Source organism: Delphinus delphis, chromosome 4, assembly GCF_949987515.2.
Source record: "Delphinus delphis chromosome 4, mDelDel1.2, whole genome shotgun sequence".
In the NCBI taxonomy this organism is placed as follows: domain Eukaryota; kingdom Metazoa; phylum Chordata; class Mammalia; order Artiodactyla; family Delphinidae; genus Delphinus; species Delphinus delphis.
In genome coordinates this window covers 15772216-15789478 of record NC_082686.1, presented here as the reverse complement: position 1 = coordinate 15789478, position 17263 = coordinate 15772216, and the positions used below count along the sequence as shown (strand labels likewise).

The window sequence follows — 17263 nt, the reverse complement described above, 5'->3', positions numbered from 1 at the left end:
AGCAGGGGCCCAAGGCTGAAAAGCTAAAGGTGGGAAAAGCTGAGCAGAAAGTGGCAGCCCAGAGGTTGAAAAGGTAAGTAGAGTTTAAGGCATTCTTAGAGGTGTGGGGATATAAAAATTGGAGTTCAGGATCAGCCAAGGTAAAAGAGCGCTAGATGAAATGTAAATATACCAACCCTCAAAAGGACTGAAGATCGGACTTCCCTGGTGGCACAGTGGTTGAGAATCCACCTGCCAATACAGGGGACACAGGTTCGATCCCTGGCCCAGGAAGATCCCACATGCCACAGAGCAACTAAGCCCATGCATCACAACTACTAAGCCTGTACTCTAGAGCCCACGAGCCACAACTACTGAGCCCTCACACAACTACTGAAGCCCATGCACCGCAACTACTGAGCCTGCATGCTGCAACTACTGAAGCCCACGTGCCTAGAGCCCATGCTCTGCAACGAGAAGCCACCGCAATGAGAAGCCCGCGCACTGCAAGGAAGAGTAGCCCCACTCGCCGCAACTAGAGAAAGCCCACATGCAGCAATGAAGACCCAATGCAGCCAAAGAAAAAATAAAATTAAAAAAAAAAAGGGGGCCAAAGATCAGCTTTGAACCAGCTAATTCTTACACTGATCTGTTCTTATACGAACTGCCTGCTAGAAGCAAAAAAGTAAATCCTTTGTGAAAGAAGATAACATCATCAAGAGTTAATATCACCATCTCAATAATTTTTCATGTACAATGTCAGGCATTCAGGCAAGAATTACCTACCATACCAGGAGGCAACAACAAATGATTGAAAATCAAGAGAAAAAGAGAAACTGGCATTAAGAATTATCAAACATGGGCTTCCAAATAACTTCTAAGTAACTGTAATATGTTCAAGAAAAGACACAGGATGAAGAATTTTAGCAGTGTTCAAATCAATAAAAGAATTAAATAGATATTATAAAATTGAAAAATAATGCAACTGAAATTAAGAACTCAGTAGATGAGTTAAACAGCAGATTAGACACAGCTGAAGAGAAGACTGGTGAATTAGAAGATAGGTCAATAGAAAAAAATCCAGGCTGAACATGAAAAGAAAAAGAATAAAACAACAACAAAACAGAAGAGAATCTAAGACACGTATGGTTCATTGTGAAAGTCCTAATTAAGTAGGAGTGGAAAGAAGAATAGAGCAAACATGATATTTGAAGAATTCATGCCTAAGAATTGTCCCAAAATGACTAAAAAAATCAAATTGCAGATTCAAGTACATTTGCAACTCCTAGCAGAAAAGATCTGACACCATAAACAAAACAAAGAGAAAAATCTTAAAAGCAGCTGGGGGTAGGGTGGGGCAAGGGTGACATTTCTTTAAAACGAATAATAGCACTTACAGATTTTTTGCAACAGAACAATGGAACTCCAAAAGACAAATGAATGATACTGTCAAGGTGATGAAAGAAAAGAACTGCCAAAGATGCAGAAAAGAGTGAAAAGCAATACAAATAGTAATGATGACACATATAAATTAATATACAGACTTAAAAAACAATAACATCTTATGTTTTGTTTTTTGGCTGTGCCATGCAGTTTGCAGGATCTTAGTTTCCCAACCAGGGATCAAACCTGGGCCATGGCAGTGAAAGCGCCAAGTCCTAACCACTGGACCACCAGGAAATTCTCGTTATTAGTTTTAATACATAAAGAAAAATAAAATACTTGAAAATAGCAGTACAGAAAACAATAGTACTGAAGTTATATAAAGGTCCTTGAATTGTCCAGGAAGCGGTAAAGGTATTAATATATGAGATGTTGTTAAGTCAAGTATGAACATTATAATCTCTAGGATGACCTTAAATAATAAGCTAATATGGATTTTATTTATAATGTAAAATAGGACAATAGGAGGCAATGAAAATAAGTATTCATTAAACCAAAAGGCAGAAAGAGAGAGACAAAGGAACAAGAGACGAGACAACCAGAAAACTAATTATAAAATATATCCACAACTGTATTATGTAAATGAGCTAAATATTACAATTAAAAAACAAAGACTTAAATTGGATAGAAAAGATTGTACTTTTTTTTTTTTTTTTTTGTGGTACACGGGCCCCTCACCGTTGTGGCCTCACCCGTTGCGGAGCACAGGCTCCGGACGCGCAGGCTCAGCGGCCACAGCTCACAGGTCCAGCCGCTCCGCGGCATGTGGGACCTTCGCGGACCAGGTCATGAACCCGTGTCCCCTGCATCGGCAGGCAGACTCTCAACCACTGTGTCACCAGGGAAGCCCAAGATTGTACATTTTAATGGCATATGCAACAACAGTGCTTACACAAATACCAGAGGAGCTGCAAGAGACACTGTTAGTTGTCCTCCCATATCTGTTCTCCCCATCTTCCTCAACAATAGAACTCTTGATTTTTAGCTGGATATGTGGCTGCTTGGAATAAAGATTATATTTTCCAGCTTCTCTTGCAGCTAGTGGTGAACATAAGAACAAATTCTTTCCAATGAGAAATAAATAAAAGTGTTGTGTGCGACTTATGAGGACAGTCCCTAAGGCAAGCGAGCATGCTCCGCTTCATCTTTCTTCCTTTGTGCTGAGTGTAAAGTACCCAAAATGGCTGGTGCTTGAGCAGTCACCTTGGACCATGAAGTGGAGTCACATATTGAGAATAGTGGAGCAACAACATAAGAATCCTAGGTCTATATTCATACATAAGAAACCTAGGTCCACATATAGACGTAAGAAGCCAAGGTCCATATACATACATAAGAAACCTAGGTCCCCAAACTGCCTATGTCTAGACTGCATTTACAAAAGAGATCAATTTCTTTCTTGTGTAAACCATATTTACTTTGAATTTTTTGTCACTCAGAGCCAAACCTGATCAATACTGAATTCTCAAGGACTTCTCCCAAAATTAAAGAATATTAACATCCTTCTAGGCTAGATCTTGGTCTCGTATCCAGAATATATTAAAAAGTCTTAACAACTCAGTACCAACAAAAACAAAACTTTACCCTGATTTAAAAATGAGGAAAGGATTTGAATAGATATTTCTCCAAAGAAGATATACAATCAACAAGTATATGAATAGACAGATGCTCAACATCATTAGTCATTAGGGAAATTCACATCAAAACCACAATGAGGGATTCCCTGGTGGCACAGTGGTTGAGAGTCCGCCTGCCGATGCAGGGGACACGGGTTCGTGCCCCGGGCCGGGAAGATCCCACATGCCGCGGAATGGCTGGGCCCGTGAGCCATGGCCACTGAGCCTCCGCGTCCGGAGCCTGTGCTCCGCAACGGGAGAGGCCACAACAGTGAGAGTCCCGCATACTGCAAAAAAAAAAAAAATACAATGAAATAATATTACATATCCACTAGGATGGCTATATATAATTTTTAAAAATGCAAAATAACAAGTGTGGGAGAGACTGTAAAGAAACTGGAACCCTCATACCTGGCTGAGTGGGAATGTAAAACATGGCAGCTGCTGTGGAAAACAGTTTGGTGTTTCCTTAGAAAGTTAAACACAGAATCACCGGCAATTCTACTTCTATGTATACACCCAAAATAATTGAAGACAAGTACTCATAAAAATAATTGTACACGAACGTCCAAAGAAGTACTATTCACAATAGTGAAAAAGTGAAAACAACCCAAACGTCTATCAACAAAAGAATAACAAGCCAATTGTGGTATATACATGCTATGGAATGTTTTTCAGCCATAAAAAAGGAATGAAGTACTGATACATGCTACAATGTGGAGGAACCTCAAAAACATGCTAAGTGAAAGAAGACAGGCATAACAGGTCACATGTTATACAATTCCATTTGTATGAAATGTCCAGAAAAGGTAAATCCATAGAGACAGAAAGCAGGTTGGTGGTTACTAGGGGTAGGGTGGGAGGTTGGGAAGTCACTGTTTAATGTACTAAGTGCTACTGAACTGTCCACTTTATTTTATTTTTTTATTTTTTGGCCATGCCCCAAGGCCTGCAGGATCTTAGTTCCCTGACCAGGGATCAAACCCAGGCCCACAGCACTGAAAGCGCTGCATCCGAACCACTGGACTGCCAGGGAATTCCCACTGTCCACTTAAAAATGGTTAATTTTGGGAATTCCCTGGCAGTCCAGTAGTTAGAACTCCAGGCTCTCACTGCTGAGGGGCTGGGTTCAAACCCTGGTTGGGACACTAAGATCCCACAAGCCGCATGGCACAGCCAAAAATGAAAACTAAACTTTAAAACACTAAAATAAAGTGGTTTATTTTATGTTATGTGGATTTCACTTAATTTAAAAAATAACTATACAACCAACAAACCTGTTAAGAATAAAAAAGCCTCTCTCTCCAGTCTTGATAACAGACTGTTCTACAGCCAGTAACAAGTAAATTAGAACCAATTCAAAATCTATGTAATCAACAATAACTCGATTCAGCAACCTTGCCTCTGCAAGCCAATCATTCAGTGACAGTCTCACACTTTTGAAGGTCAACCAGTCAACAATAAACTTATCACTAAATCTTCTGAAAGCCAGCTGGCCAGAATAACCATGACTGTAAGAGTGACATCAACCCACTCCACCTCTGTAACCAACACAACACCAGAACAATACCCGAGTCAAAAACCTTATGTAAAATTAGCAACTGGATTTACTCAAAATGACGGGCCAAACCAGCATAACTCTCCCTTTCTTAATATAGGCTTTGTTTCAGATATCAAGTAGTAATCTTGATCTCTTCCTTGGACAATTCTCACATCAAGATTATTTATAATACCTCACTTGGCAGTATCCCAGTGGACCCCTGGACCAACAGGAAAGATCAGCGGCCTCTTGAGTCCCAAACTCCAATAGTCCTCACATCTGTTGCCAGGTGAGTTTCTCAAAAACAATCTGAACTTTGACTAGGGTTCACTGAGCTCTAATTGCTGAATTTATTTTATCTAAGAATTCTAAACAAATAGATCTTCATATAAAGTTACTTAGTACACTTAGTTCCGTCTTTATGATAATCAAACCCACTACCTGGTTTGCTTTCACTTTCCTGTTCATCTATTTATACAAATTCTTGTCTTATGTTTTCTTATTTTGTCCCTTACTGTCTTGTGTCTGTTGAACATATAAGGAAGGACTTCATAGGGAACAGATGGAGGCATAAACTAAGTCTCCAAATCAACACAAGTTGGCCCTAAAGACTAATGATTCATTAGACTGATGAAAACTGGCTGTTAAAATGATGGGTCAAACTTTGCTTTGGGTCCCCTGTGAGATCCTCTTAAGAGTTCTCCCCAAGACCTGGCAATTTGTGAAAGAAGTTCACTTTGTTTAGTCCGTATTTCAGGATCAGTTGTTGGGGTCACTGATCACTTGGCTCCTTCCTATCCTCTGCTTCCTTGAAGAACCTCATCTATCATTAACAAACACACTCGACGAACATAGTTCCTTTTTCTTGTTTGTCACTGATTTGTCTGTGTCAAAGACACAACCTCCTCCTGGCACAATTTTCACTACAATCCTAACTCTTGTGCTTAACTTGATAAAAGCAAATTTTTTTGCTAAAAATGTCTTAGAATTACAATAGCCATTATAGGGAACTTCTGATATATCAAAATTAATACATTTCAAAGGAGCTCTAGAGAAATTAGGGGGAAAAAAGCCTAAAGCATTCAACAGTCAACTTTTGATTGGTATGCTGTGGCCTCAAAATGAAACAATGACTCTTAGAAAGCCTCTGTGAAAGAAATACCAGTTTGTTCCCATTCAAACCTTCTAAACCCATCCTGCTTGCACCTTTCTCTCTACCCAGCTGTAGCTTTACCATCCACTAAAACCCCTTCTATCCTTCTGCACCTTCTTTTACCTCCCAAACAAGTAATCCTTTCCTCAAAGGTTTTCTTAACACAGATCATTTACATTATATATATTCCTTCAAAACTATTAGACCAGAATGCAGATCTAAACAAACTGATATTTGAACCTTGATCTAGAGTCAAGTTGACAGCTTTAATCAAGAATTTTCTTACCCTTAGGAAGACAAATTTATGCAGAATTCAGAATTTTTTTTTTAAATACATGGACTCCCGTATTTTTTTTTAAATTAATTTATTTTTGGCTGTGTTGGGTCTTCGTTTCTGTGCGAGGGCTTTCTCTAGTTGCGGCAAGCAGGGGCCACTCTTCATTGCGGTGCGCGGGCCTCTCACTATCGCGGCCTCTCTTCTTGCGGAGCACAGGCTCCAGACACGCAGGCTCAGTAGTTGTGGCTCACGGGCCTAGTTGCTCCACGGCATGTGGGATCTTCCCAGACCAGGGCTCAAACCCGTGTCCCCTGCATTGGCAGGCAGATTCTCAACCACTGCGCCACCAGGGAAGCCCCAGAATTTTGTTTGATATTTATTGTCCTGGACTACCAGGTTTGTACCAACCAGTTCACTTAATTGTCAGCCCCTCAGATGAGGGTAAAAAGCTTAAAAGCAGCAAAAACAATGACAACAAAAAAACACAAAAAATTAGGTGATGGTTTAAATAACTCAGCTCTTCATAATTCAAGAAATGACCTTGAAAGGGTAAGCAAACAGGAAATGCACTAACAAGGCCATTTCAGATGCCTTTCCCTTAGGAAAAGTCTTAACAACTCAACAGCAACAATAAAAATTCAAAACTATGAACAAACAAAAAAGATGAATAAGTAGCAGACTCCAAAACAAACCCAGAAAAAATTTCAAACAATATTCTGGAGTATCCTAAAAAGCTAATGTAAAGACAGACAGGCTTGTCCTTTTTTTTTCTTTTTTTTCATTTTCAAAAAAAAAAAAAAAAAAGGACAAGTCTATTTGTTCATAGTTTTGAATTTTTGTTGTTGCCGTTGAGTTGTTAAGACTTTTCCTAAGGGAAAGGCATCTGAAATGGCCTTAGTAGTGCATTTCCTGTTTGCTTACCCTTTCAAGGTCATTTCTTGAATTTTTCTGTCTGAAAAAGAAATTCCCTGGCAGTCCAGTGGTTAGGACGCAGGGCTTTCACTGCCCAAGGCATGGGTTTGCTCAGAAATGCCAATTTAGATGATCTCCAACACATCGTTAAACATTTCAAAAATCTAGAAATCAAAACAAACTTCTGACCTTCAAGATAAAGCAACTGATAATCAAAACAAAAATAAGGCCAAAACGTTTTCTGTTCTATGAGAAATGGGCAGCTGTGGTTAGGAATACCATAAGCAGAAAGGCTAGGAAAAGAATTAATGTACAGTCATGGCTAAGAAACAGGACAACTATCCAAAACCTCTCTAGTAATGTTACTCCAGTAAACACTAGCACTTAACAATTCCCCGACCTTCTTCTAGACCCCTAAGGAGTAAGATCTATAAATACAGATGGATAACAATATACTGATATGGGTAACTTACCTACTACTAACTTTACCTACTAATAATTCTATTACCATAATACATCAGACCCATCAGAGTACTAAAACCACTCAAATAATGGAAATGTCCAATAATCTATAACTATTATTTCAGGACCATTATCAGAATATAGTACTTTCCTCATGGTACAACCATTTAATAAACGGAACTGCCAGTTAAAATTTACTGCAGAATTATTTTTTAAAATTCTGGAAAATGCTACATGTGACAAAAGTATAGCTGATTTTGACATATGACTACACTATGTGTGATTCAAAAATTAACCAAAGGATAAGCTATGATCCCAGAATTTTACAGGCAAAAGGCTCTCAAGACATAAGTAAAAGTGTTTGTAGCTGAGTTTGAGTCCAGAGTGATTCTTCTTAGATTATCAAGAACCTTTCTTTTTTTATGTACATGTAAGTTTAGGCCTGCACTGTCCAATACAATAGCCACTAGCCACATGTGGCTAATGATCACTTGAAATGTGGTAAGTGTGACTAAGGAACTAAATTTCAAATTTTTATTTAATTTTTATTAATTAAAATTTCAAAATAGATCCAGTTATTGGAAAACTGTTAAGTGTGTTTGGAGAAAACTTGGGTATATGAATTTACTTTTTTAACAGTAAATTTCCTGACATCTAAATACAGATAAAGTATTTCTGATGAAAATTTCCTATCTAAATTGAAATGCTATAAATTTAAAGTACACTGGATTTCAAAAACTTAATATGAAAAAAGAATGTAAAATATCTAAACTTTTTAGTTGATTATATGTTGAAATAGTATTTTGGATACCAAGTTAAACAAATTGTTATTAAAATTTCACCTATTCTTACATTTTTGGCTACTAGCAAAACTTAAAATACCATATGTGGATCACACTATATTTCTATTGAATGGTGCCTGATTAGTCCATGCTCTAAGGTAAGTGTTGCCAACTGGGGACAATTTTATCACCTAGGTGACATTTAGCAATGTTTGGACATCTTTGGTTCTCATAACTGGGATACTGCACTGGCATCTAGTAAACAGAGGCCAGGGATGCTGCTAAACATCCTACAATGCACAGGACAGTCCCCAGAACAAAGAATTTTGCAGCTCAAAATGCCAACAGTAGTGAGGTTGAGAAACTCTGCTTTAATGGTTTTTCAACAGCATCACATACATCAAAAATTTGTTGCCTCTTACAGCCTATCCTTTGATACAATAGCTTACTTTCTCGTGCACTGAGAAACTGCAGCCTAGAGTAATTAGTTGAAGTATCTTCAGAATTTGTACTTAGTTCACCTTTAAATCTGACTTTATCAATAACAGCTAACATCACAATGCTGAAAGACTGAAAGCTTACCCCCTAAGATCAGGAACAAAAAAAAGATATCTGCTCTCACTACTTCTATTCAACACTGGAGTTTCTAGCCAGATGCCTAATAAGGCATCCAGAATGGAAAAGAAATAAAACTGTCTCTACGGCCAATGACAAGATCTTATATATAGAAAATTCTAAGGAATACACACACACTGTTAGAACTAGTAAACAAATTCAGCAAGGTTGCAGGGTAAAAGATCAATATGCAAAAGTAAATCTGATGATACTATATAATGTATATTTTCACTTTCTTTTTTTTTTTTTGCGGTACGCTGGCCTCTCACTGTTGTGGCCTCTCCCGTTGCGGAGCACAGGCTCTGGACGCGCTGGCTCAGCGCGGCCATGGCTCACGGGCCCAGCCGCTCCGCGGCATGTGGGATCTTCCCGGACCGGGGGCACGAACTCGTGTCTCCCGCATCAGCAGGCGGACTCTCAACCACTGCGCCACCAGGGAAGCCCTCTCCTTCTCATTTTATCAACTGTACACCAGAACTGTATGCCTTCTCAAATCCAGAAACTCTCTTAACTTTAGCTGATAAAAGAGATTCCCACGATTATGATTCTGCAGTTCAAGAAGTCCGTGCCCAGAACAGAAATTTTGAATACTCCACTACTAAGTTCCTACAGATGTCGATCGTTAATGGGTCTTATCTTAAAGAATGAATGTTATCTGGCTATATAATAGTATCCAGGACTTAACCAGATAGGCTCAAGTGGTCCAACTTATGGTCTTCTATAGGGTACATTACATTACTAAAAATAAAAGAGTAAATCGATATACTGTAGCTACTTTTTTGAAATAGCACATCAATTTGGAATGCCATGGAAACTGAAGTTTCTTAACCTCCTCAGGTACCCCTATAAAATCTGGACAACAAATATACAAATTATTTGATGCCTTGGTGCTACACAAAGAACTTGCTGTCCTTAAAAAGAAAACCACAGATTAAAAAAAAAAAGACTTTAATTGGAAATAGCTGACCCACATGCCAAACACTCTGCTCAGTCCAAAGTCCTTTTTGCAAGGAACTTTTACAAAACAGAAAGAAAAATTCATGGAGAGGTTCAAGGATTCCACCATAAATACACAAAGTTTTGGCCTCTACTTTTGGAAACCAAACAAGCAAACAGAATAACTGGACTTTAAAACCTAAAGTATAAAATCTGGTGAAGCCCAAAGAGCCTCCTAAGTTCCACCAGATAAAACCTAGGATGGACACCTGCCAAAATCTTCCATAAGACAACTCATTGTAGTAAGGACAAATTGGCCATGATAGGAAACAAGCAGAAGGAAAGGGAGTTCTTGGATGCAGAGGATATGACTATCCAAGAAAAGTCTTAAAGGAGAGCAAGAGTAAAAGACTACTCGCCTACTCTTCAAGATTAATTATAAAGCAGTTTTTTAAATTAAAAAAAATTTGTGTAGAATTAACACAGATAAATAGACCAATGGAATAGAATACAGAGGCCAGAAACCAATACACATACAAGATTCGGTAATATAAGAGAGGAGGCACTACAGAGTCAATGGGCAATGGGTGGACTATTTAACAAATAATATTATGAAAACTGGCTATCAATATGGGGCAGGACTTCTACCTTACAACAGTCACAAAATTTAGTTTCAGGTGAATTCGGTATATTTTGAAATTCATAACTTTTAGAACAAAATATGTATAAAAGAATTTTTTTAAGCCTCAGGGAAGGAACCAATTTTTTAAACCTAACACAGAAAAAGCTCAAGTGTAAAGGAAAAGAATGATCAATTTAACTGAAAAATTCTGTATAATTAAAGACAGCTACAGACCATGTTAAAGTCAAGGCACCTACTTGAAGAATCCCTGTAAGAGATACAGCATTAGGATCAAAATAATAATATATAAAATCCATGAGAAAAATAGGCACATAGATAATATATTCACAAAATAATGACCAATAAATATATGGAATAAAGCTAAGATTCATGGTAGCCAGGGAAATATAAACTAAAACAAACAGCTACTATCTCACATCTCTGACTGGAAAACTTCAAAAGTGGTGAGGGCTTCCCTGGTGGCGCAGTGGTTGGGAGTCCGCCTGCCGATGCAGGGGACGCGGGTTTGTGCCCCGGTCCGGGAGGATCCCACGTGCCGCGGAGCGGCTGGGCCCGGCTGGGCCCGTGAGCCATGACCGATGGGCCTGCGCGTCCGGAGCCTGTGCTCCGCGGCGGGAGAGGCCGCAACAGTGAGAGGCCCGCATACCACAAAAAAAAAAAAAAAAAAAAAGTGGTGAGACTAAGTGTTTTAGTGATGACTTAGGAAAACCAGAATTCTCTTACACTACCACTGGGAGTGCAAACTTGCACACCACTTTGGAGAGCAACTTGACAACATCTAAAGTCACAGAGCATACATCTAAAATCATAGAGTATCTACCACCTTAAATTCCATGTGGGTGCATATGTCCAGAATATCTAGCACATTTCATTTGCATGAGAAAATATTATCAAGAATGTACACTTGCAGCACGGTTCAAAATGGCAAACAGTAACAATTGACATGACCATTAGTGAGGGAAATGGTAAGCAAACTGATATAATGATACTAAACAGCAGTTATGTTGAATGAGAAAGCAAATTACAAAAGAGCACTTGTGATAGGCTATCATAAACTTTTAAAAAGCTGCTATATATTATTTATGGATGTAAACACATGGTAAAGTATAAAATCTTAAGTAGAAAGGAGTCACACCAACTTCAGAATAGTGGGTTAGCTCTATGGAGGGAAGGAGGAGATGGCCTCAGGGAAGAGTACAAAAGAGTAACATTTTATTTCTTTAAAAATCAGAAGCATATATGGCAAAATAGTTTATGAAGAGTACAAGGGCATTTATATTATTATTATTATGTATATTTGAAGTATTTTGCAATTAAAAAGAATTTTAATGGGCACATATGGTATAACAGTCAAATAATAACATTAAGTATTCACACCACAAAAACTTGTCAAGTAATAATATTAATTATTTTAAGCCACAGAACTTATGTACATACATTACAGCATGTGATAAATATGAGTTAAAAATAAATTCTAAAATTTGCAATTTACATTAGGGTTTTAAATTAATAATTTTCCTAATGAGCTTTGAATCTCATGCAATTTTAAAATGTCCTTATGCTAGAATTTTAAGGGATGCTCTCGAGTTAACAAAGATATATAAATGAACTTTAATTAATGTGATATTCTGAATTTCAGTCTTATTTTGGAAAGCTTTTTCTTTAGCATATAAACAATAACAAGCTTTACATTTATATTTACAAGTCTCAGAGAAATGTGCTAAGAGTCCTAAGTATGAAGAGTAGGTATCCCACTTAATTATACTGTTTCACCAAGAACCTGATGCCCTAAATAATAATGTGGAAAAACAATGCTCCATTATTCCCTTTTCTTTTCTACTTGGGGTTTGGGTCAGAAATCAAGATGCACCAATCCTGGAAAAGTTATAAACAAAGTCTTACTATAAAACAATTTTTAAAGGAAAAGTGTGTAATTTTCACAGAGGAGTAACACAATCCTTTGGGTTTACCATGTCAGAGAGAGACACAGAAAAAGAGAGAATATTTTAAGAAAGGGGTTAAGAAGAGGTAGTAGCATTTTGCTATCTGTACTTCACTTACTGACTCCTTGAGCCTCAAGACTATAAGATAATAAATACTACAGAGAAAAATTTAGGAGACAGACAAAACTGGGCCGGACACTGCGTCTACAAATACAACTCGAGATCTTTAACTCACACGTAATACTTCACTCTCCACTACGATACTCTGACCACATTCATACTATTTCAATAATAACCATTTTACCCAGTTGATGGTAAGCAGTAATTTTATTTAACATGAGTTGCTTTTTGCCAATTAAACATTTGCAACAGAGATGATTAGCTGATTCTTCAAGTAACCTTGCTAGTAAAGATGCTAATATTTCCCATGTGATGGAAGACTGCAATAAAATTATTCCAAGTTCCAAACTTCCACACTTTTATATTTTGGGCACGATTTTTAAGGGCAATAGTGCTGTGGCAAAAGGCAGGTTTTCACCTACCCCATTTCAGCCTGTTAAACTGAATTTTACTTGGTATTAAAATTCTTAACTTGTACTTCGGAAGGCTAGAAAAAATCACCTCCCCGCAACTCTCTAATTTAGTGTAACTTTGACCCGTAAGAATAGCAAAATTTGCTTACAAAATTGAAAGGCTCCTACTACATTTTTATATTTTTTGTTTTTTCCACCACTTAAGTTTCAGAAATAACTCATTTATTTCTTTGCTCTTGATAGAGGAATAACTACCACTCTGCTTCACGAATAAGATAATCTAACTCCTGTTTCTCTCAAATTCTCACCCTCTGGAGACTCATTCCAACTGAGTAATAAATTCACTGACAAGTCTGCAATTCAAATTTCACTAGTACAAGGAAATTCTTCTTCTACAGTAAAAGGTCCGTGTTGTGAATTTAATTTTCTGAATTTCATAACCCTTTACAAATGGAGGCACCTTAAAGTTCAGTTTATACTCTTTTATATAGGATTTCAGAGCATGCTTTAAATAGCTTAAGATAAGCTATATTAATAGCTTAATGTCATTTTATCATTAAAATAATCTATAAATATCAGAATACTAATTAATTTTGTTGTCATAACTAATAAATAAGTCTTAAAATATCTGTAAATGTAAATCAACCCTCTCAATTCATTTACCTCACTCAGACTGTTCTAGAACATAGATCAACAAACTGAATGGGTTTATCAGTATAATACAGTTGTAGAACGCTTTCACAAATTCCAGTTCTGTAATTTAGGGTTTTTCCCTGTTTATTTTTAAATGTACAAAGAGATTAAACTATTAATATAAATATTTTCTCTCCAGTATGTAATATTCTTATGTAAAAGAAAAGGTTTCCGAACATTTACAAAGCAATCTAAAGGTAAGTAAACCTGATTTTAGGATCATTACATTAACCAAAATAATTTTCCAGAGAAGGTCCTATTTGAAAGAATGCTCACTGGCCTTCTCACATCAACACTTCAAGATGAATCCAAATCCACTGCCTTTGCTTGATTTACTTCAGGGATCAATTCCAATGGGGAAAAGAAAAAAATCTCAGAAAAAGGTCTCACGACAGAGAGGACAAGTGGATTTGTTGCTAGACGTAAACCATTTGTACTGAAAAAGAAAAGTGTATTTAAATGTTAAAAACTTTTAAAATTGCCATTTTACATACACATCTAAAGTTACCTTCAAATGATAAAGTAAGACAAGGGAGAATACTGAAATGTTTGCTCCCCTCCGCTCATCCCCAAAATCAACACAACTCAGTATTCCTTCCAAAGGCCACACTGTGACGCTTTCCACCTAGGCTCATGCACACAACCACGAAGATGTGTGAGGAAGACCTCCTGTGAAGGAACTGAACATAGGGTGGCTTTCTTTCCAATACGCTGTTTAAAAAGAGCAAAAAGCTCTGATGCCAGATGGCTCTCAGTTCCAATATTTTCAGTCTCCTTTACGGTGTAGATCTTACAAGACCATCTATTTTTTGAGTGCCGAGAGCTATTTTAGAAACATCCACTTATTAAAGGGCTTTGATGCCACCAGTCTCAGTAAATTACTATCTTTCACAAATTTTGAAAAATCATTTTTAATATGTCTCCCATTAACCACAATTAAGAGTTTAACATCTACTGTTTTCCAAGGTTAGATATCATATATATATATTATATATAAGATATAAATAAGTTAATTTCTCTTTAGCTTACCAAGCAGGCTGAATGGAACTTTTTCTTGCATGTTCTACAGGCTTTTTTGGGAAGAGAATAGTTGAAACCATGAATGACTGAGAAACAAATCATACAATCTTCAACACCCTCAAAACGTTTGTCTACATTATTTTTCCATAATGCTAAGCCTTCCATAATACTGCCATTCTGTTAACAAGAAAAATAGATAAATAAAGTCAATACACACTGAAGACCACCAGTATTATTTTTATTCAGTTTCACAAATTTTAAAGTTGTATTATAATTTGGAGAGAAGAGAATCTGCTTGGCTATATTCACGATTCTAAGTTTTAAGAATACTCGTTTTTAAAATGACCTCCCAGGTTTTAGGAACCAGATGTAATTTTTCTACATTAAAGGCAGACTTGAAAGAAAGGCTCCTGCCCCAATTTTCAAGTTTTATAGTCTTAGCTTATTGTTTGATGAAACTTTTTAAATAATTAAATCATTTGGATCAGCTCTCCTAACTTTTAACTAAAAATGATGAAATTAACTATCTCACCTACTCAAATGCTGATTTGTTCCAGCTCTACAATATTGGTGAATATACTTGTTTTAAAATAATTTTTCTTTACTGTAGAATGTCTGAGATACATGACAATGTGCAAACAAAACTAGAAACTTACAATTTGTTTAAAAGGCAAAGGTCTTTGAAAGTACTGGGATTTCTCTAACCACAGAAGGAAAGTTGAAATGTTAAAGTAAAGTAGCTCAGAAGACATTCATCTGTCCCATGTCTCACAAAATGATTCCCTCTCAAACTTTAATACCATGTATTGTTCTGTATCATCTACAATGTCAATGAAGTGAAGTCAATTCTTCTCAAACACCAGAAGAGAAAAAGCTGTAGAGCCTGAAAAATTAAAACAGCTTGGCAGGGGACCTCCCTGGTGGCACAGTGGTTAAGAATCCACCTGCCAATGCAGGGGACATGGGTTTGATCCCTGGTCTGGGAAGATCCCACATGCCGCAGAGCAGCTAAGCCCGTATGCCACAACTACTGAGCCCATGTGCCACAACTACTGAGCCCATGTGCCACAAACTATGGAAGCCTGCATGCTCTAGGGCCCACGTGCTGCAACTACTGAAGCCCACGCACCTAGAGCCCGTGCTCCGAAACAAGAGAAGCCACCACAATGAGAAGCCCGCGCACCACAACAAAGAATAGCGCCCACTCACTGCAACTAGAGAAAGCTCGTGCGCAGCAAGGAAGACCCAAAGCAGCGGGAAAAAAACAAAAAAAACCCCACCAGCTTGGCAGATTCAAATCATTTAGGCATGTATCTGTTTATCTAACAAAATACAGTAACTATTTCTACTTAAGCAGAAGAGATATATTTTTGTTTTATTGCCCTTTCAAATAGTAAATCAGCAATCTTTCTCTAGTTTAGAAAGCCAAATGTGTACACAGACACTTACTTGATGGGTAAGGTAAGTGCTTAGCTGCAGCATCCAGTTTCGCCACTGCTGAACAGCTACTCCAACTCTTTTCCCACTTTCTACTGTTATTGAACCCAATGGATAATTTGAAGGCAGCTGTATTATAAGTTCAATAACTATATCTTCAATAGTATAAGTGGCCATGACTTCTCGAGTAGTAGCTCGAGCTTTAACCTGCAACACATGGAAGGTAATATTTTTTTTGCCAAATTTCTTTTCTTCCCTTTCATTCAAAAACCATCTTGACAGGTTGACTGCTAGCAGCCAGTCCTCATTCAAACAAAACACAGGTAAACAGTGTTCACTTATCTGACATGAGATGTTTAATAAATAGGTTCAAATACCTGAAATGTTTTATAGTGATGTTATGACATTCAAAGATGTTTCAAAAAGAAATGCACTACTCATTAAAAAGTATGTTTTAGTATATTAGGCTTGTCACATCATAGTTTTTGCATAGACCAATAACAGAATGGGTTATTATTAATTATTCTTTCTTTTCCAAAGCTAACGTATCAAATATCACTTCTATTTAGATGTTTTTCAAGTCTTTCTCTACCACAGAATTCTCCTGAGCTTTAGAGCCAACCAGCAACTGCCAGAATATTTATACCTGATCTTGATTTTCTTACTAGCATTGCAAACTCAACATAAAACACAAATTATCATCCTTTAAAGATTTATTCCTCTGGCTTTCCTATTTCCACGCTAAAAACCGTAGCATCTTCTTAAAATTCTCCTTCTACCACATTCCAGATATTAACTAGTCGCAAGTTTGGATAAATCACCACAAAATTTCTCACATCCCTCCCCCTTTAAGGACTATTCTCACTGATACTGCCTTCCCCGGGCCCTCCTCATAATGTCTACACATTACAAGTCTCCCTAACTATTCACCTGAACCCAAGCTCCATGCCAACAGCCCATGTTATAAGACTTCAGTCACAGAAATTTCACAGATTATAACTCTGACAGTGTCACTGCCCCAAAAGAAAAATTTCAGTCCAGTGGTTAGGGCTCCACACTTTCACTGTTGAGGGCACGGGTTCAATCCCTGGTTAGGGAACTAAGGTCCATAAGTCACGCGACACAGCCAAAGGAAAAAAAAAAAAAAGAAAAGAAAAATTTCAGTGGCTACATAGGCCCAAATATTTTAGACTGTTACTTGAGGCCTTTCCCAGTATGTCCCCAATTCATCATAGAAGCAGTTTGTTCTCTATTTACCTTCATGAATCCTACTCCATAT

The 17263-nt window shown here is 37.4% G+C and overlaps 2 protein-coding genes across 2 annotated transcripts in view; one reads left to right on the top strand and one right to left on the bottom strand.

Annotated features, from left to right (window-relative positions):
• Nucleotides 1-5983, top strand: part of N6AMT1 (N-6 adenine-specific DNA methyltransferase 1) — a 37813-nt gene extending 31830 nt beyond the window's left edge. The window contains exon 5 of the mRNA XM_060010432.1: nt 4697-5983. Coding sequence (XP_059866415.1) covers nt 4697-4768 — 72 coding nt within the window. The 3' untranslated portion in view covers nt 4769-5983. The remainder of the gene's footprint in view (nt 1-4696) is intronic.
• A 5164-nt stretch (nt 5984-11147) lies between these two features.
• LTN1 (listerin E3 ubiquitin protein ligase 1) overlaps nt 11148-17263 on the bottom strand; it is a 65229-nt gene continuing 59113 nt past the window's right edge. Inside the window, exons 28-30 of the mRNA XM_060010428.1 lie at nt 15997-16191; nt 14557-14724; nt 11148-13963 (exon numbers count right to left, since the gene is read on the bottom strand). Coding sequence (XP_059866411.1) covers nt 13901-13963; nt 14557-14724; nt 15997-16191 — 426 coding nt within the window. The 3' untranslated portion in view covers nt 11148-13900. The remainder of the gene's footprint in view (nt 13964-14556; nt 14725-15996; nt 16192-17263) is intronic.